The sequence below is a fragment of the Equus przewalskii genome, chromosome 27 (assembly GCF_037783145.1).
Source record: "Equus przewalskii isolate Varuska chromosome 27, EquPr2, whole genome shotgun sequence".
NCBI classification, from domain to species: domain Eukaryota; kingdom Metazoa; phylum Chordata; class Mammalia; order Perissodactyla; family Equidae; genus Equus; species Equus przewalskii.
Window position 1 is genome coordinate 36,071,684 of NC_091857.1, and position 20,437 is coordinate 36,092,120.

The 20,437-nt window shown below is 37.8% G+C and overlaps 1 protein-coding gene across 7 annotated transcripts in view; it reads right to left on the reverse strand.

Annotated features, from left to right (window-relative positions):
• The window catches only part of DSCAM (DS cell adhesion molecule), a 695,956-nt gene that overhangs the window by 268,051 nt on the left and 407,468 nt on the right, over positions 1 to 20,437 (reverse strand). For 6 of the 7 annotated variants that reach the window (XR_011534071.1, XR_011534072.1, XM_008538164.2 and 3 more), the window contains exons 4-6: positions 14,562 to 14,708; positions 6,311 to 6,589; positions 4,672 to 4,947 (exon numbers count right to left, since the gene is read on the reverse strand). Coding sequence is in view for 5 of the 7 variants with exons in the window: in XM_008538164.2 (XP_008536386.1) it covers positions 4,672 to 4,947; positions 6,311 to 6,589; positions 14,562 to 14,708 (702 nt within the window). In the remaining 2 variants the exon portion in view is untranslated. Of the gene's footprint in view, positions 1 to 3,916; positions 4,096 to 4,671; positions 4,948 to 6,310; positions 6,590 to 14,561; positions 14,709 to 20,437 lie in introns of those variants that run through there. The other variant, XM_070598082.1, reaches the window with a different exon arrangement.

A 20,437-nucleotide genomic window follows, 5' to 3' on the forward strand; every position in this document is an offset into this window, starting at 1 on the left:
TTGAGCTCTCTCACATCTGTTGTTAAATTATTCCTAAATGTCTTATGTTTTATGCTAATGTAATGGGAATTTTAAAATATTATTTTCCAATTGTTTGTTCCTACTATGTAAAAATAAAATTGCATTTTTTACATTGATCTTGTATCCTATGACTTCCTAAACCCACTTACGCTTCTAGGAATTGTTTGATAGATTTCTTGGGGTTTTCTAAGTAAACAAGTCCTGTGATTAAAGACAGCTGAAATTTTTCCTTTCCAAACTTTATACATTTTGTTTTCTATTCATGCCTGGCTAGGACTTGTAGTACAATGTTGGATAGAAGTGGAAGGTGTGAGCCTCCTAGCCTTGGTCTCAATGTTAAATGAAAAATATTTAATGTTTAACCGTTAAGGATGACTATAGCTATAGATTATTCATAGATGCCATTATAGATTGTTCATAGATGACATTAATCAGGTCAAGGAAGTTCCTTATCCTCCTAGTTTGCTGAGAATTTTCCTTCTGAATGGATGTTGAATTTTGTCAAATGATTTTTTTGTTGATATATTGAGGTCATCAATTACTTTTTCTCCTTTATTCTGTTAATATGATGACTTACATATACATAGATAAGTTTTATTTTTAATGTTTTGCCAATCTTGCACTTATGGGATAAATTCCAACTGAGTTTTATATAGACAGATGCATAGATATACAGATCCATATATACATATTTATATATATATACATATTTGTATAGAGAGACACTTACACAAATACATATTTATATGTATATGAATACTAATATGTATATGTGTATGTATGCATATACCTATATGTATTTTTGGGGGGAGGAGGTGAGGAATGTTGGCCGTGAGCCAACATCTATTGCCAATATCCCTCTTTTTTGCTTGAAGAAGAGTGGCCCTGGGCTAACATCTGTGCCAATCCTCCTCCACTTTGTACATGGGACGCCACCACAGCATGGCTGATGAGTGGTGTGTAGGTCCACACCTGGCATCTGAACCCGCAAACTCCAGGCTGTTGAAGTGGAACACACAAACTCAACCACAATGCCACCAGCCGGGCACATCTATCTATATAATTTTAATCACCTGTGCTAAAATTTAAGATTATAATCTCCATGTGAAATGTAAGAACCTCGAAACAAATACTTTCAAATAATTTAATTTATATTCTGTTCTTTGGGTTATTATCTATTTATGTTATAAACTCTATAATACAGTGTTGTGATTTTATAATTGTATGATTTGTCAATTGTTTAAAAAAATGAAAAGAAAAAAAGAATTTTGCTAAATTTTTTTTAACATATTTACTACCATTTCTCATGTTCTTTATTCCTATAGATCTAAGCTTCCATTTTAGGTCATTTCCCTTCAGCCTGAATGACTTCTTATTCTTTTCTTTTTTGCTGAGGAACAGTCCCCCTGAGCTAACATCTGTTGCCAATCTTCCTCTTTTTTTGCTTGAGGAAGGTTAGCCCTGAGCTAATAGCTGTGCCAAACTTCCTCTATTTTGTATGTGGGTCACTGCCACAGCATGGCTGTTGAGTGGAGTAGTTCTACACCGGGGATCCAAATCCATGAACCCAGGCCACCAAAGTGGGGTGTACTGAACTTCACCACTATGCCACGAGGTTGACCTCATGACTTCATTTTTTTATGTAATATGTTTCCTCCCTCAGAATTACAAGATTTTCTATTTATCTTTTGTTTTCAGCAACTTGATTCAGATATGCCTGCATGTGATTTTCTTTTTATTTATGCTTCTTGGGGCTTGCTGAGTTTCTTGGCTTATTTTTTAAACCAAATTTGGGAAAATTATAGTCATTACTTTTTCAAATATTTTTCTTCCTCATTCTCTGTCTGCTATTTCTCTGGCCCTCTAATTATACGTATATCAGGCCATCTGATAAATGTCCCACATGCCACTGAGGCTCTGTTCATTTTCCTTGCAGTCTTCTTTCTCTCTGTGCTTCATGTTGGATATTTTATTTTAATTAATCTTCAAGTTCACTGACCCTCTCTTCTTCCTTCTCTGATCTTCCATTAAAGTCAATACAGTGAATTTTCCATTTCTCTTGGTTCCTTTTTATAGTTTCCATTTTCTCTGCTGGTCTTTCCAAGATGTTCATTCCTTATGCCTATACTTTCCTTTAAGTTATTGAACATATTTTAAATAGAAGCTTTAAAGTCTTTGCTTATTCTAACATCTGGGTTCTCTCAATGTCTATTTCTATTGCCTACTTTGCCTTTTGACCTCTGGTCACAACGTCCTGTTGTAGTTTTTTGTTTTTGTATGTCTACTTATTTTTATTGTATACTTGGACCTGCCTTCAAATTTTTGCAGTTCAGGTGTCCACTAAGTTTTTCAAGGAATTTTGCTTTTAGATTTTAGGATTCCCTACTGTTAGTTCCTCTTTCCTGGAATTTCTACTCACCTCCTTCAATAAGCAGGTGATTTGACAGTACAGACCTCTGCCCTTCTATACCTCAATCCCATAAGACTGCAGCTTTCTGCTTTTCTTCTAGTGCTCTAGTTTTTTCCCCCTACCCCACAAAGACTGGAGAATGTCCATCCTGAGGGGAAATGTGGTATCAATGTAGATATCACCCAGTTCTTTCTCCTTCTTTTAAAGGTCAAATCCTTTATGTCTGCTTTTGAGTGTCTCCCCAGTGTCCGCATACACTTTTGCTTTCCCCAAAGTTCATAATTTTTATCTTCTTGCAAGTTAATCTGATACATGCTATTCTATAATTTCCTGAAATAGGACCTGCTCTTATTCTTTTTTTACTATTCCATTCTCCAGTTATTCTGGTTTTGATCTTGAACCTATAATTATTAGATTCTATTTTCTTTACACTTCATTCCAATTCTTTTGGCCTCATAGAAAATACTCTCAGATTATGCATTATATCAATGGCCATTCTTAGTTCATAGTATTGCGAGATTTTATGATTTATGTTAAACCATAGCTATTTCAGTGGAAATAATAGGAGGCTTTCTCGGAAAATACTAGTTAGACACCACTTTAATGCAGATATTAGATATGTGTTTGTAATTCCATTTCTGCTCTCTTTTGCTACATTAGAACTGTCATCTCTCAGAAGAGAAAAAATAAAGTGAAGCTTCTTGTCCTGAATGGAAACTGACATGCGACAAATAAATCCATGAGTATGCTCTGTAGGCTCCTCTGCCCCCCCCTTTTTTATTCAAGTGACAGGCTTTTTTGGAGATGAAAGCAGACATTATTTCCCCAGTGAGTGCTGAGTGTCTTTGAAATCTTTCTTGCTGTCACTCTCTGATAACCTGAACTCTTCTGACATTATTATGGATTATCAATATGCTCTTTAGGTTTTCTTAGTCACATGAGATTGTTGCCAAGGTAACCAGGCCTGGACAGGTAATCTCTCCCTTTTCTACAAAGAATCTGAAAATAGTGACTATGTAAAAACTACAGTGCATCATCATTAACAAACCGGCTCTTTACAAATTGATTATTTTCTGCACTTAATTATTATGTGGAACACAGTGTCAGGCATTTAATAGGAGTACCATGCCTTCAGCTACTTTTCCTCTGATTTAAAGATCTCACTGTCTGCAAGGAAATTCTAAAATCAAAATAAGAATCTCATTGCTTTAAGCCTGTTCCTTCTTAAAATTAGCCAAGTTTAAGAAAGTAACAATAGAAATACTCTGTTAGCATGAAGACATATGTAAATTTATTTTCATATATAAATGGATTTTATTTTTCCCCCTGTAGGCTATATGAAAGTCATGTAATTATTTTAATAAGTTGGCAACAGATGAATTTTAAATTACATATAAGGACACAATTTCCAACAAGACATGCAAATATATAGATAAAACCTAGTTTAATAACTGATGATAAACATATGTCTCACTTGAGTGTTACCTTGATAGCTTCTTTCCTTGGCTGATTGATAAGCTTGAAGATGTAAGTAGGCAGTTAAGAAAAGAAAACAGTACAACATACCTAAAACCTATTACCACATCCCAAGGTAATTCCTCACAAATTCCATTCACGTAAATCTGGACCCAATCAGTGGCAACCCTCAAACCAGATCCATTTGCATTACATCAAAATGTTGCCCTGAATTTTGCCTTTAAAGTTTTGCTTCTCAACTGGAGGCTATTTTGCTCCCCAAGGGGACATTTGGCAATGTCTAGAGACAGTTTTTAATTGTCACAACTTGAGGGGGGTGCTACTATCATCTAGTAGGGAGAGGCTAGAGATGCTGCTAAACATCCCACAGGGCATAAAACAGCCCTCCAAACAAAGCATTATTGAGAGATTCTAGAGGATAATAATATCTAGAGGACAACGAATTGTCCACCAAACCGGAGGTTTCAAGTTTCTGAGGTCTATATTGTAACAAGTAACTTTAAACACATGAGTGGGAAACATTTCTGTTACTTAAGTTTATGTTACTAATGTTACTTCTACCAGACACCATTTCATTTCATCAGAACTTGCTCTTTCATTTGACTGAGTTAGCTGGAAAAATTACGGTAGAGTTATTCTCAGGTCAGATAGATAGAAATCTTAAAACTAAGAGTTATCAGCACCGTTTCACCCTTTATTCTTCTTTTTGAGTGCTCTGGGTTTGGGTTCTTTCTCAGCCGAACCCCATAACAAGGCCCACTGACCTTCAAGGACCACCTGCACATAGTCTTGAGCGGACAGCTTATCCTTGCGCACAAAGCACTGGTATGCGCCCCCGTCACTTTTGACCATGTGATCCATTATAAGGTTTTCGTGGTTGATCCCTGTGATCCTCACATTTTTTCCAGGATTGAGGATTTCACCGTTTCGGTACCAGGACAGTTCCTGGTCCTCACTTCCTGTCACGCTGCAGGACAAGGAAACCTGGCTACCCACGCTGCTTTTAACTTTCCTGGGGCTGATGGTAGCTTTCAGCGGCTCTGGAGATTTTGGTAAGAGAAAAAAGAAGGTAAAAACATCACATATGTAGATATCATTTCAACAACATCATGGACTTTGGACCAGGCAAATTCATCATTGCAAGCATACTCCATAAGTTCTAATGTGCGGTGTTCATTCATAGTGCACCGTTTTGTTGGGAGCACCCTCTTTGCTACTTGTTTTTTCTAGCCAGCTTTCTCTAGGTAGCAAGTGGACTAATGTTGGTCAAATTGCTTTTCACCTGAGTAAATGTGAGGATTAACTCACTAACAATAAGAAATGCAGTGTGCTGGTTACCAGTAATATTTGAATACTTAAATCCTATTTGCCTCATCTCAAGGCAACACTCATGGGTTTTCTCTGGACCATTCTCACATACACATATACTCATTCACATCCCCTATGTGGCTTAACCAGGGCCAACAAGACACAACTGTAAGAAAACAGGTTGATATTAGAATTTGTGACCATGAAACAGAGTTTTTCCTTAAACTGAGGCTAATTGGTTTGTACAGGGATGGAATACTCATCCTTGACTTCCTATGTCTTCATTCCACAAACCCAATTCAATGTAGCAAGCATTTATTGAGCATCTATTGTATGCCAACAGTGGGGTTAAGCTCACAGGTGAGACAAAGATGAACAACATTTGGGTGCAACTAGCATGTGCCATAAAGTTACCAAACATCCTTGTACGTTATTTGAGTCAGATGGTGTTTGACTAGACAAGAGGGATCCTCTTGCAATCACATGCCTCCTTCCTCCAAGTCTGCCTTCAGCATCCTTCTCAGCTCATTCCTCAAGATCATCACTACAAATCAATGGGAGATGAAATCTATCCACCATACTTGGACCAAATGATCCATAATATTGAGTCCAAGTCCAATATTTGGATTATTTAGAGCCTTATATTTCTGCTGATAATAGCCCCATTTCGAATTTAAAGTAGCTTCTGAAAACAGGCCAAGGACAACCACTTTGATGTGACTGCCATCACTTGTGCTGACAGTGCAACCCTGCCGCTCTTCTTTGTATGAATTTTCAGACAGACTGGCCATTCTGAATTCAACAGCTAGGTAATATTATCTCAGAAATGTATCCTGTGGCCTAATGGAGTTTTGGAGGTTTGGGGATCAGACAGACCTGAATTCCAATCCTGAGCCCCAAACTCTCCAGCTGTGTAACCTTGAGCAATCTGTCTGAGCATTAATTTCCTTATGTGAAAAATGGGGCTAGAATTGGTCTCAGCAGGACTGTTGTGACGATTAATGGAAGGCTGTAAAGAAACCCCAAAGATCAGCTGATAACAAGAGTTCATCAGAGGCAGCCAACATCACCATTGCAAGTTACCGTCCAACTTACGTTTCACGTACAGTCGGCCTATAACCTTAGCGGTTCCATATCTGTTGGACACTTCACACACATAGCTGCCTGAGTCTGAGGGACGAGTGTTCTCAATGAGCAGCCCTGTCACGGTCTTATGGAACCTTCCAGAAAGTTCCAGGGGCATGTTGTCCTTCAGCCAGCGGTAATCTGGCTCAGGGTGCCCAAGCGCTTTGCAAGGCAGCTCCACACGCTGCCCTGCCATGGCTTTGCGATGATCAAACCCATCCAGTATGGACGGGGCTGAGTTCGCTGGGTCTGCAGAAGAAAAGAAAAGTCTTAGATACAGCGAATGAGGAGTTGAAATGGATGTTTAGAATCACAGGGCCTCGTGTATAATTTAAATTCTATACATCACACCAACTATTAATATAAATCTTTAAAATTTTGTAGGTGAACAGAAAAAAAATACGCTATTCATATAAATTTCTTCTGCTCAGAATTTGCAAATGGTTGAAGCAGAAAAGGTCTTCCTTCTCACTCTCTACTAAATAACTAAGAACTCCAGAACTGGCATGCTCGAACAGGAGTTGCTGGTTCAGGCCAAGAGCTGGGTTGTGTTATAACCAGAGAATGTCAGACTTCCCCTTTCAAAACAGCAACAGTAGCAGAAAGTTGTTTCACATTAGTAAAATTTATTTCACAAAAAAAGAGTTTTACCTATAGTTATTGAATTTGAATTTGAATTCATTTATTCATTTCACAATATGGTTTGAGCCCCAAGTCCAGGACTAGCACAGAGTTAGGCCTTGGAGACGCAGTGGTGAACAAGAAAGGCGAAGATGTGCCCTCATGAAGCTTCCATTCTAGTTGGGTGGATGTGTGTGTGGAGTGGTCAGCAACGTATAGGTAAACAGATGCATACAGGTAATTTAGCATGCAGTAAGTGTGCAATGAAATAAAAGAGAATGACACAACAGAGAGAGTGAAGGTATAGGTGTTGGGGGTGGAGTGTAGGGGGCTTTGGGGATGGTCTTCATGGATGGTCTCTCCAAGGAGAGATAAAGGAATGAAGACCATCAAGTTGTGGAAAGAATTACATGCTTAATAAAATAAGAAGTTTCCAGATTATCACTTATGACAGGGCTCTGGTTTTAAAAAGTCATAAACAATGTATAATTAGCCTGTTCTCCCAAACGATGTTTAACTTGCATTATATTCTTGAGCCAGATGAGGAAAAGGATAAAACAGTCTCAAGAACTGGGTCAGTGGAAACCACTCAGTTCAATGTCTGAGCTTGCTTGGAGGAAGTGACATTCTAAGGGATTATTACGAAGAACATAAAAATAGGGATCCTTGATTGGGTGCTAAAAATACAACTCAATGATCTTTCCTTGCCATCTCTTCTAATTCTTCCTGTTCAGAATTGCACTAGACCACACACGTGAGCGGCCACACTGGTGTCCACAAAGATATTATGGAACAGAAACGGGCTTCTAACTCCTGATATGTTTTATCTTTGTGTTGGCGGGAAAAGCGCCACAGCCATGTTTTATCTTTGTGTTGCCGGGAAAAGTGCCACAGCTGTTTTACTCTATCTGAAATGAAATGCTGTGGTTCCTTAGTCAGCCACCAGGGGCAATCATCAGGAATGAGTGAAAACCCCAAAAATGTTCAGTGGAAACTGCTTCCGCTGTGGCTTTTCTTTGCATCATCAGAGATAGGAAACCTTGACAAACTTGCAGCTCTTTTCACTTTGCTGCTGCCTTCTGAGAACAGTGTGAATGTCCTCATGGGATATGCTAAGGGGACCTAAATAATCTCATAAGGAATTCATGACTGAGTTTCCAGGACTCTTCTGAAGTTCCACCATTCATTAACTGAAGAATTCCATGTTCCCTAATTACCTTCCCTCATGTGTTTGAGCGTGGGGCTCCAGAGGCGTTACAGACAGACAAGTCCACAACGCCAGGTACAGAGGCCTTGCCGGTGAAGGTCTTATCACTTTATCCCGCCTCCTGGAGGAAATTACAGATGGACTTGAGAAAGTGTTGCTTTGAAGAACAAGCTACTTTCTTGGGGGCTAACTAGTTACAAACTCTGTCATTTTGCTTAGAGTAGGAGGCAGGATTAGGGTTGGAAAAGGCAACACAAAGAAGGAGTCACTCCTTTGGTGGGGGTGGCTAATAAAAATTTTTGCAGGAGAAGCCCACAATCTTAGGAAACAAGAGGTGCCCATTTCCAACGCTAGTCATAAAAAATCAATACTCAATGACTGCGCTTAAAAATTTTATTCTGACTAAAACTAATTATTGATACAAATTTTTCAAATAGGTTTAAGAGAGTTCTGTATAATTATGATGACTTTTTTTTGTTGTTGTTGTTAAAGATTTTATTTTTTCCTTTTTCTCCCCAAAGCCCCCCGGTACATAGCTGTATATTCTTCGTTGTGGGTCCTTCTAGTTGTGGCATGTGGGACGCCGCCTCAGCGTGGTCTGATGAGCAGTGCCATGTCCGCGCCCAGGATTCGAACCAACGAAACACTGGGCCGCCTGCAGCGGAGCGTGCGAACTTAACCACTCGGCCACGGGGTCAGCCCCTATGATGACTTTTTAAGAAAAATGAATGGGACAATTGGATATCTGTATCAAAAATAAGAATTTGGAGCCTTACTTCATACCACCTACAAAAATTAACTCAAAATGGATCATAGACCTAATTGTAAGAGCTAAATCTATAAAATTTTTAGGAGAAAAGATAGAAAAAATTCTTTGTGATCTTGGGTCTGACAGAGTTCTTAAACACAACACCAAAATAAGTGGCAAGTAATCAACATATTAAATTTCATGAAAATTAAAATATTTTATACTTTCAAAGATATCATTAAGAAAATAAAGTAAGAAGCAACATACTGGGAGAATATATTTGCAAATAATATTTCTGATAAAGGACTTATATCCAAGAAATATAAAGAGCCCTTACATGTCTATGATAAGAAAAAACCCAAGCAATAACAGGGCAAAAGATTTGAATAGATAAATCACAACAGAAGAGATACAAATGATTAATAAGCACATGGAAAGATGCGCAGTATCATTAGCCACTAGGATGATGCAAATTAAAACCACAGTGAGTTACTGCTTCACCCCCACTAGGACGGCTGCAAGAAAAACATGAACAACAAGTGCTCCTCAAGGTGTGGAGACGAAATGGAAGCCTCATACGTTCTTGGTGGGAATGCAAAATGGTGCAGCCACTTTGGAAAACAGTTTGCTAGTTTCTTAAAATGTGAAACTTCAATTTACCATAAGGTCCAAAAGTCCCACTCCTGGATATCTACCTTAGAGAAATGAAATGTATGTTCACTGAAAGAGTGGGTTGTACACAAATATTCATAGCAGGATTGTTCATAATTGTCTAAAAGTGGAAACCATCTAAATGTTCATCATTTAGTAAATAGATAAACAAAATGCATATATACATACAATGGAATACTATTCAGCAATAAAAAAGAGTGAACTACGGATACATATTACAACATGGATGAACCTCAAAAGATTATGCTAAATGAAAGAAGTCTGATACAAAGCCACATACTCTATGATCCAATTTATATAAAATATGCAGAAAATGCAAATCTATAGGCAGTAGATTAGTGGTTGCCTGGAGCTGGGGCTGGGAATTGGAATTCACTGCAAATGGCAGGAGGGATATTTTTGGATAATAGAAATGTCCTACAATTGAATTATAGTGATGGTTGCACCATTCTATATATTTACTGAAATGATTGAATTGTATACTTAAAGGGGGTGAGGTTTATGGCTGGTAAATTAAATCTCAACAAAACTATTTTATAAGAAAAGAATGGGGCATTTCTTTTCCTGCTTTAAGTACACAACTCAAGCAACGCTTGAGACAGGCTCTCCTGGGGACGTTTGTCCATACACAGAATTAATACAACCGAAAAGCATTGTGTTTAATTTTCACCCCTTTGCCTTCAAACGTTTTATCTACATTTTCAAAAGTTAGTTTTTATCACAAAAATTTGCAGATACACAAAATTAGAGAGAATAATATAATACATCCCATATATTCATCACCCAGACTTAACAGGCATCAACATTTTTTCTTCTTTGTCTATTTGTTTATTTCTCTATAGTCTTCGCTTTTGTTGCTGACACATTTGAGTCAAATCATAGAATCTATGTTATCTTATCACTGTATCATGAGAATGTTTTGCTAATAAAAATAAGAGTTTCCTCATATGATCACAATACCAATATCACACAATAGTCATCATAACCCTTGGTATCATCTATTATCTACTACACATTAATTTTTTCCTGATAAGCTAAAACAAGCCTTATGATTATGATTATTACTATTATTATTACAATGGAGGTAATTAAGTCAGGATTGTTCTGAAGTTAACATTTAGTTATTATGTATCTTGAGCCTCTTTTAATCCAGAGCAAACCTTCCTCCTTTTTTCTCTCTCATGTCTTTGACTTGAAGAAATCAGGTGAGTTGTCTATGGGAAATCCCACATTCCGAATTTGTTTCTTCACAGTGTCATTTAACATGCTCCTCTATTGCCAATTTTCTTATGAACTGGAATTTAGTTCTAATGGATCAACTAGATCAAGTTCAACCTTTTTTCTTTCTCTTTGCATCCACAAAATGTGTGGCTTTTCCACACAGTGTTGCTAAATTGATCAGCAAGCTCAGGTGATAATGTTTGTCTGAATTAGTTATTTTATTAAGGGTTGAAAACGGGATTTTCTAATTTTTTTTAATTTCCTTTGTAAGTAATTAGATAATTACATAGATGTAATTATTCTATAAATAAGACCTTTCCTTCCTGAACTAGGGTTGTCTGGTTATCTTGAAATACAGTAACTATAGAAAAGACAGGGAGAATTTTTGTTGCTCTCCTTAATCATCAACTATCAAGACTTAGTGCCCTAGATACTGCTATGTAGACCAAGGAGATTCTTTAAATATACATATATATATATGTAGTGCGTGTGTGTGTGTGTGCGTGTGTGTGTGTGTGAGAAAGATAGTCCCTGAGCTAACATCTGTGCCAACCTTCCTCTACTTTGTATATGGGATGCTGCCACAGTATGGCTTGAAGAGTGGTGTGTATGTCTGTGGCCAGGATCCAAATCTGGGAACCCCAGGTCCACTGAAGAGGAACATGCGAACTTAACCACTATGCCACTGGGCCGGCCCCCCAATGAGATTCTTATTATTGGTTTTGCTATTATTAAAAGGATATGTATGTGTAAGTGTATGTGTACATACATGTGTGTGTATATAATCATAAGGAACCCAAGAGTTTAAAAAATATTTGTTATCAGTTATGTGCAATCATTATTTTTGACATTCAGCTCATCACACTTTTGACCAATGAGATCCCTTTTAGAAGTTGGCTTCTGTATCATTTTGACAAGACTCCATTAATGTTTAAGCTCATCTTATACAGTTGCTGTCCCAGACCTATAATCCACCGTTCTTCCAAGAACACATCGTCCCTTTTAGTGGAGAATGATATTTACAGGAGACAGTGACGTAGACGTTAGATGTGCTTGTTGCTATTGGTTGCCCAGTGCTTCTGGCCTCTTCAGTGAAAAGACCTTGGAAATATGTATTCAAAAACATAAAAAATGAGTGCATACTGCTAGCTTTAACTGGAATTTAGCAATTCAAGGATTTTACTTTAGTTCTTTGATTTTAAACTTTTTTCTTACACTGAAAATCTTGGTTCCAAATAAAAATAACACAAATATAATTATTTCCCCCTCTTCTATTATAGCCAGCCCTTGTGGTCTACTGGTTAAGATTTGGCACACTCACTGCCTTAGTGTGGGTTTGTTTCCTGGGCAGGGAACCACACCGCCCATCTTTTGAGTGTCATACTGTGGAGGCTGCATGTTGCTGTGATGCTGAAAGCTATACCACCCGTATTTCAGGGTCACCCATGGTAACAGGTTTCAGCAGAGCTTCAGACTAAGACAGACCAAGAAGGAGGACCTGGCCACCCACTTATGAAAAAAATTGGCCATGAAAACCCTTTCAATAGCAGCACATCCAGAAAGTGAGAAAGACTGGGCAGGAGTCAGAATCAACTTCATGGCACTAACAACAAACTCCTATTATATTTCCCATAATAAATATAAATAAATATATTTTCAAGAAATAACACTAACAATATTTTTATGAATAATACATTTTTCAAAAAATAATACTAGTAATATAGACCTTGAGGATACTGCGCTCCGTGAACTGCCCGACAGAGAAAGGCAAATACCATATGATTTCACTCATGTGCGGAAGATAAAACAATAAGAACAACAAACAAACACACAGATTCCAAAGGGTAAGGAATTGGTGGTTAAGGGTAAGGGGGTTGGGGAAAGGGTGAACTGGGCAAAGGGGCTCATTCGTATGGCGAGATGGCAACTGGACTTTTGATGGTGAACACAATTTGAGTGCATACAGAAGTTGAATTATAATTATGTACACCTGAAATCTATAAAATGTTATAAACCAATGTCACCCCAATAAAAAAATAAAATAAAAAATTAGGCAACCAAATGAATTTTAGCAATTTATTTTAAGCTGTATTTATCTTTATATTTTTCATAGATATATAGTCAAAAATTATGTCTTAAAAAGTTACTTGAAATAATTATTTTCTATGTTTGGTTACCTCAACTACTCAATATGCATGCAGATTCATTTGCTTCAGTATATTTTCCATTTTTAACATTCATTTTTCAACAATATTTTGAAATATAAACCATCTGTGTGATTTTAAAGTTGAAACTATGTAACAAGATATATTCAAATAAGTCTTATTTGCCTCCACGTCCTTTCTACTTTTTCCCCTAAAGGCAAGCAAATTTATTAAGTTTTTAGGTTACTTTTCTAATATTGCTTTTCACAATGAGAAGATCTACATATATTCTCCCACCTTCCTTACATGAAAGACTGCATGCTATATATACTGTTCTGCACCTTCCTTTTATCATCTAACAATATATCTTGGCTATTACTCCATTTTGGTTATAGAGATCATCTCCATTCCTTTTTCTGCCTGTATACTACTCCATTCAGTGTCTGCACCATGATTTATTTAATTATCCCCTATTGATGGATATTGGGGTTGCTTGCAAGATTTTACTAGTATAAGTAATGCTGTGATTATTAACTTTGCACATAAGGCATTCTTTTGCCACTTTATCATTGGGGAAGTTTCCTAGCTGTAAAACTAGGGAAAAGGTAACAATTGACATAGAACAGGTAAAGAGAAAACATTTTCAAATTCAGAGGAGAAATCACTGAATTCTGGCTTATGTTTGTGCTTGCCCTTGAAAGACATGTAGGCTTTGGCTGTTTTTAGAATGTGAATGGAGAAGAGGAATCCAGAGAGAGCATGGCCAAAGACAGTAAGTGTGTGTTCAGGTGACAATGTTTTCAACTATCCCAACATTTAACAACCTTCCATCACTTCTCCTCACAAAGCATCAATACCAATAAAATATCCGTTGCATGGAGCAATTTTACATTCTAAAGCTATAAGGGCAAAGTCCAGGTATTTTGCATTTGATTTTCTAATGCTGAGATGGACATTTCACACTTCCAGACTGCTCCATGAAACGTTAATGCATCACTGTGTGGACGCATTGCTTACTTGTTGGACAGATAACAAGTGAATTGTGAAGATTATGCAACAAGTCGACGTTTTGCCAAAGTATAAGTCCCAAGGCACAAAACTAACATATTTACCAGGGTGGAATCAACTGCTTTCAGATTTTCTTCCCTTGAGAATAATCCTGAAAGTGGGGGAGGGAAGATGCAAATATACTTTTAATTTTAGATGTGTGTGGTTTCCCCAAACAACATTGGTAGGCCCAATATGGGGACCAAGAGGTATGTTCCACATGATGCTCTCCTCCCTCAGAGCTATGCATGGTGGGAAGCATCATGGTGTTGGTCGGTATTGTCCATGACAGAACATACAAATACGGAGGTCAAGGAGGTGTTGTCTTCAAATAGGGTCAAAGGAATTTGGAGTTTTACAAGACATGAAATGACTTGACTTGGAATCTCTATATTTGTGTTGTATTGGTATTGGTTTAAAAGACTTTAAGTTGCTAAAATATTTCGGAAAAAGACTGAAGGCTTCATTTTAGTCAGGAAGTCCACAATTTTGGTTGAGTCTTCTCAGGACGCTAACAAAGGAATAGCAGAAATGGCAAACACAGTCTCAATGAGTTTTTACCTGACACAAAAAGTCTAGCACTGTTGCTCTGCCTCGTCTCCCCGGTGTATCTGTGTCGCGTGATACAGCGGTAATTATATAATCCATCTTCATTCTGTACATCTTTAATATACAAGGCTCCCATGGATGTGATGAGAAATCTAGATCCTGAAACAGAGGAAAACCATTACCCAATTAAAATAGCACAAAAGCAACCCAATTACGTAAACCGAGTCGTTGAATAGTATTTTTTCACCTGAAGGAAACTCGTGTAAAGGCTAACAACAGGTGTGTGATTGTTACTTTAAGGTCCAAGCTGTTTTAATTTTTCAACTATCATAAATTATCAGTTTTTACTAAATATGATACTCAGTAGCTATATTCTTAGAAAATCTAATCTCATGAAATAATTCTTTAGGTCATGTATTTGTCTTACAGCAAGAGTTGGCACATAATTGGCACAGAGCTAATTTAGCAGATTTTCTTTGACAATCAGTTTTTTCTTAGAATAAGACAAATTAAGAGAGTATTAACTTCCTTTCGTAAATTACCACCTCACGAAAGTATAAACTTTTGCCTCAGTTTGAAGTGTTTCAATAAACACACAAAAATGTTAGATTATAAAGCAATAAAATATTCGACAAATTTTCAGGAAAAGATTATCTTATTTCCTCATGGTAATAACCAACATTTATCACTATCTTCTAAGACAAAGATCAAGTCTTCCTGTATTCAGTGTTTTAGAGTACTCTGCTGTTTCTTAATACCTACTCAAATAATTGACAACAACTATTTTCGCCTCAGGGAGAAAAAAATCATACTCAGCCATTCCTCTTTCATATTAGCACAGAACATGGTGACCTCTCTCTGACCTGTGGGTTTGTTTTTAACCTGTGGATTGTGCAATTTAGTTTTAAAATTAATTGTCCATATGTGATCTGTGATTTTTGCCTGTACAACTCTAGTTGTGCAGAAATGGCCGACGCTCAGAGATCAAATATCAGTGTTGCTTTAAGAAGAACGAGGATTCTTTTTCCTCTGAAAATGTAAATATTTAAAGATAACTTTCAGTGTTCAATTAGACTTTGATGATAAACCAAATAAAGGCAAAAGAGCAAACCACAAAGTGAGTTTTTGCTCCAACATGGCGGGTGACTCAGTACATTTTCTGCCACTGTTGGACTTTTTTCTATGGAATATTTCTGCATCTGATACAATTCTACCTGAAAGATAATGTGATTTTGTCTCTTTGGGAAAAGACTAAGATGCCAAAAATTCCCCTTCTTTTATTGTTTGTTTTCCTCAGGTTCATTTGAACCTTGCTTTGGTTTATTCTCATCGGAATTTACCAGGAGTCTTGACTTCATTAATGTTAGGTCTCAAATATTTAAGTTGTGAACAAAATTCCTACAGGTCTTGTTTATTTCTTGTAAGGACTACACTTTATTCAGTTTTTATACTTTATTCAACTTTATTCAGTTGCTCAAAGTAAAAATGGCTTATGATTTCTTATGCAAGATGAGAGCAATTCAAAATGACATAGATAAAAAGAATCATAAGCATGAATCCAGGAGAAGCTTTTCAAAAGAATACAAATTAACTACTAAAATAGTATAAAATATCTTGAGTAATAAATTAACTTTTAAACAATTCTAATCAGTTACTTATTTAAAATACGCTATAAATATGCTAATATTAGAACAGCTTGAAAAGCAAATGCTGTATATTCTAGATACTTTTGCTTTATCCTCCCCCCAAAAAGGACTGCATTTGAAAATACCTTTTACCGCTTGTCATATGTCATCAGACACCAAACATTTCTTACCAATACACATTGTGCATAATTGAAACATTTTTTCTTTCAATATATTTTGCATACTTATATAATGTTTTAATAACCAATTCCTTTAAAGCACAGAGTAAAGGACAGAAAAGAGGGACAAAAATGATAATGTATGTAATCCCTGTCACCTTCTTAACAAGCAGGATTTTCATCAGGATTGACAGGCCATCAGCAGTGGCAGAATGTAAGCGGAAAGCGTTCTGTGCGCCGTCCCTCGGAAGTGTTGGGAAATGCGCAAGGGCAGAGCAGCCGCAAGCGACAATGTGCGTTCCTTACCCTGCTCATCCCTGAGAAGACTCTATCCTCCAGGCACAGTTAATTTAATCACTCACTTCGCTCCTGTAATATCTAACTTTTTTTTTACCCACTTAGCATGCAGAATAAGACTCTCTTAAGACATGTCGTATCAGAAAAGCTTGAACCTTGTCTGTCTTAAATATTTTGTGAGATATTCACACAAAGTAAGAAGGAGTGGACTGAAAGACTGCACTTAATTTGAACTATCTCTGTGTAGCCCCTCCTTTCTCATTGAAACTCATCTCAAAATTGATAAGCATTTTAAAACATAAAATAAGGATGAAGAACAGAAGCCTTTGAACAGGAGAGGGCCCTGAAGACCCCAATGAGGGTCCAGTCCGAACTCCCAAGACATGTGGAACTCTCAGGGGACAAAGAGGGCACACAAAGTAACTCGAGTGTCAGATGTCTTGTCTCCATGGTGACCAGGAATCATTTTAACTACTTCCTGACTTGCCATGGAACCCCACTTCCCGCCTTGCATCACCAGGGGTTTTGTACCATATAGAATAAATAGTTTGTTCACAGCCTTAAATGGGATTGAAGAATGTGCTTCTGTTAAAATAGGCAAATATTAAAATACAAAATATCGCTATTAATAAACTGCACGCACAAACTCTCTGCCTGTCTCTGTCTCTCTGACTTTGTCTCTCTCTCTCTCACATACACACATACACACACACACACACATATCACTTTACTGCTCAGAACTATCTGGTAACATACAACTGTGCGAAGCCAAAATTTTATAGGTCACTTTATTTCCCTTGGAAAACTATTAGCACTTTAGATGGAAGCCTTTCTAAAATAAAGTACATACTTTTTGTCACGTTAAACACATTGTAAATCAGTCAACGGACAATAGTGAATGGTTCTGGGATTCGGGGTCATCACTGTGGACATTGATCACTGAATCACGCTGCTCAATTATTACAGGGATGTCTCAGAAACTATCCTGGCTTCTCAATATGCAGTAAATGGTCCCCAGGTCTTTAAGCCCCTGGTTCTGTCTTAATAGTTTATCTGCTCCCTCCTTTACTAGCAGGGTATCAGCTGTTTTTCTCTGTGCTGTCAATATCCCAGTCCACACACTCACAATGTGATGCATTCAATATGCTGAGAGGTAGAAACGAGACATATCAAAGCTGTTAGAACTTTGCATAAACTAAGAGTAAATGGGTTATGATAAAGGGCTGGAGTGATTCTCCAGTGTTAGCTGACATGAGCTTGTATGTTAGTGCCACTAAAATAAACCCACGGCTTGGTACCAGTTCAGCCAGCCTGGCTAAGCTCAGCACAGGGACTAGCAGAATATTTCCATCTAGAGACATAAAACCACCAAAGAAAATGGAAAAGTTGCACAATTGGGAATGTTGCAGGAACATCCTGGGTAGATGATGTACAGCCACGTTCCTCCCACAGTGCGGAGCAGTGGAGAACGCATAGAGAGGTTTTCTGTACAATAGCATCAGAGGGAGAAATTAAAATAGCAACAGTTGTAGAAACCCATTTTGCCCAACTAGGTGTAGCTGAAGATCTGAGCTGCAGAAAGTAAGCATGTGCGGCCTCCAGAAGGGAGCGTGTTGGAGCTGATTCTAGGAGGCAAAATGTGTTATGAGCGAGCAGGAAGCCAGAGCCAAATGGTAGACCCATTCACTGGACCAGCACTGTCCTGGCCTCCTGGAATCTAGAAAAGCGTGAGACACAGCCTCTGTATTCAGGAAGCTTACAATCCAAACAGCTTTGAGTCTCAGGATCAGACACAAGGCATTGAGGTGAGAAAACAGGACGGGAGGGAAGAAGCTGGAGTAAAACCAGGGAACAGACATTATCCTTGTCTCACCTGAATGAAGGAAACCACCAACGTTTAGGGAGGAAAACTGGTGCTTATCACCAAGCCTGTATTTATCCTTGAATACTACTCTGATATAAGTAATTAACTTTATATATGAAAGCATCCTTCATTAATCTGCCTGTTCCATCTACTCAGCTAATTTTTTTCACGTCCTTATAAAGAATCAAATTGAAAGATCTTTTCCTGGTTCCAGGTGGAACAAGCTCACACACCTTGAGAGAATCCTCTGGTGGAGGAAAATAATCTAGGTTTTAGAATCCAGTGGATTTGCCTTAAACCTATCAACGTTGCTTTCTAGTTGTGTGGCCTCAAAAAACACATTCAACCTCTTTAGACTTTGGTTTGATCACCCATGAAAGACAGATGATGAGGATGAGGAGTAACATCCTCCCCATCTGAGCAAGTGAGTAGAACAGTTTGTTCTACTGTTGAAGATTAGATTAACACATAGAGGTCATCTAACAAATAGCCACGCGTTAAAAATGGTATCTGCAAAAGTAAATGTCATGTTTGCTATTCTGCTGTTTTGATAGGATAAGTCAATCAACAGGATGTGCATAATGCTACCCAAGGCCATCAGGCCTGCTTAAGCCACACACGGAAGAGTCCATGGACACACACACAGTAGGGCACACTTTTACTTGTTCATTTATTTGCTTACATATGTGAGGCAACCTCCTGTATCAGAAAAAAAGCATCAAAGTAGAAATGACTTAGATGAGTTTTACATCACAATTCTGCCAGTTGGATCTGTGTTACTACAGGCGAAATATTTCCCCTCTGAGTCTGTGTCATACGACAGAGTCCTAACAGGGAGTAGAAAGCTATAACAAGGCCCACCGAGTACCTTTATATATCCCAGGGAGGGGCTGTGGGGAGAGGAGGGCTATAGAGACATTGTCTTCAGATATTCTGTCTGTAGTAGAAAGGGCTTTTCATGAAAACTCGGAGACTTCCTCTATGATCATTATCATGTTACTTGAAGAAGAATATTCCCCAGCATATTTTTCAGTATCTGAACACAAGATACATATTCTGAAGTTTTCCAATTAACCATTCCTCACCCCTCATATCTCATCCAAAGAAGGTCTTTCTGTTCCTACTTCTAAAATATCTCCTGAATCACCCAGTTTCATCTCTCTCTGCTGCACCACCCAGGTCTAGGAACCCCAAACTCCCAACACCATTCCCACCCCTGCTCCTCTCAGCCCATTCTTCACTCAACATCCGTGATCATTTAACACAACGAGTCATTTAAATCATTTGGTGTCTGGACAGAGTCCTGCTAGACCAAAGCATTCATGGTGACCTATGATGGTTTATGCATTGACCTCCCTCTACTCTCTCCTTCTTCCACCATGCTCTGGACACACTGCCCTTCTTTTAATCGCTCTACTCGGAGGACCCTGAGCCCAGATCTCTACCTGGCTGGCTCCCTTCTCTCATTCTGACCTCAGTTCCTAAGTCAACTTTCCAGCATTGTCAGCCCACATTAACCACATCCATGGTCACTCACGCTCAGAGCACTTGATTTTCTTCTATCTGTGTGCAGTTATCTTGTGTGTGTTTGAGATTGGTTTAACATTTCTGTCCTCCAAGTAGAATAGCAGGAACTTGGTTTGTCTTGTTAAATTTTCATCTCCATTACACAGAACAATGCTTGGCTATGCTACCCAAAAATACCTGTTAAAGAGATGGGTGGATGAAACAGTCCATTATTGCTTGTACACAAAATGTCTCTTCTTAAGTCTAGGTAAAAAGAAAGAAGGCTAAAATGCCTCTTTTAAGATTTCAGCAGGAAATTTCCTAATGTACAACACACAAAAAGAATATTTTTCCCCTCTAGGAATGAGTATAATATATTCTTATATGAAAATGATTTTATTTTAAGATGTTGATGTT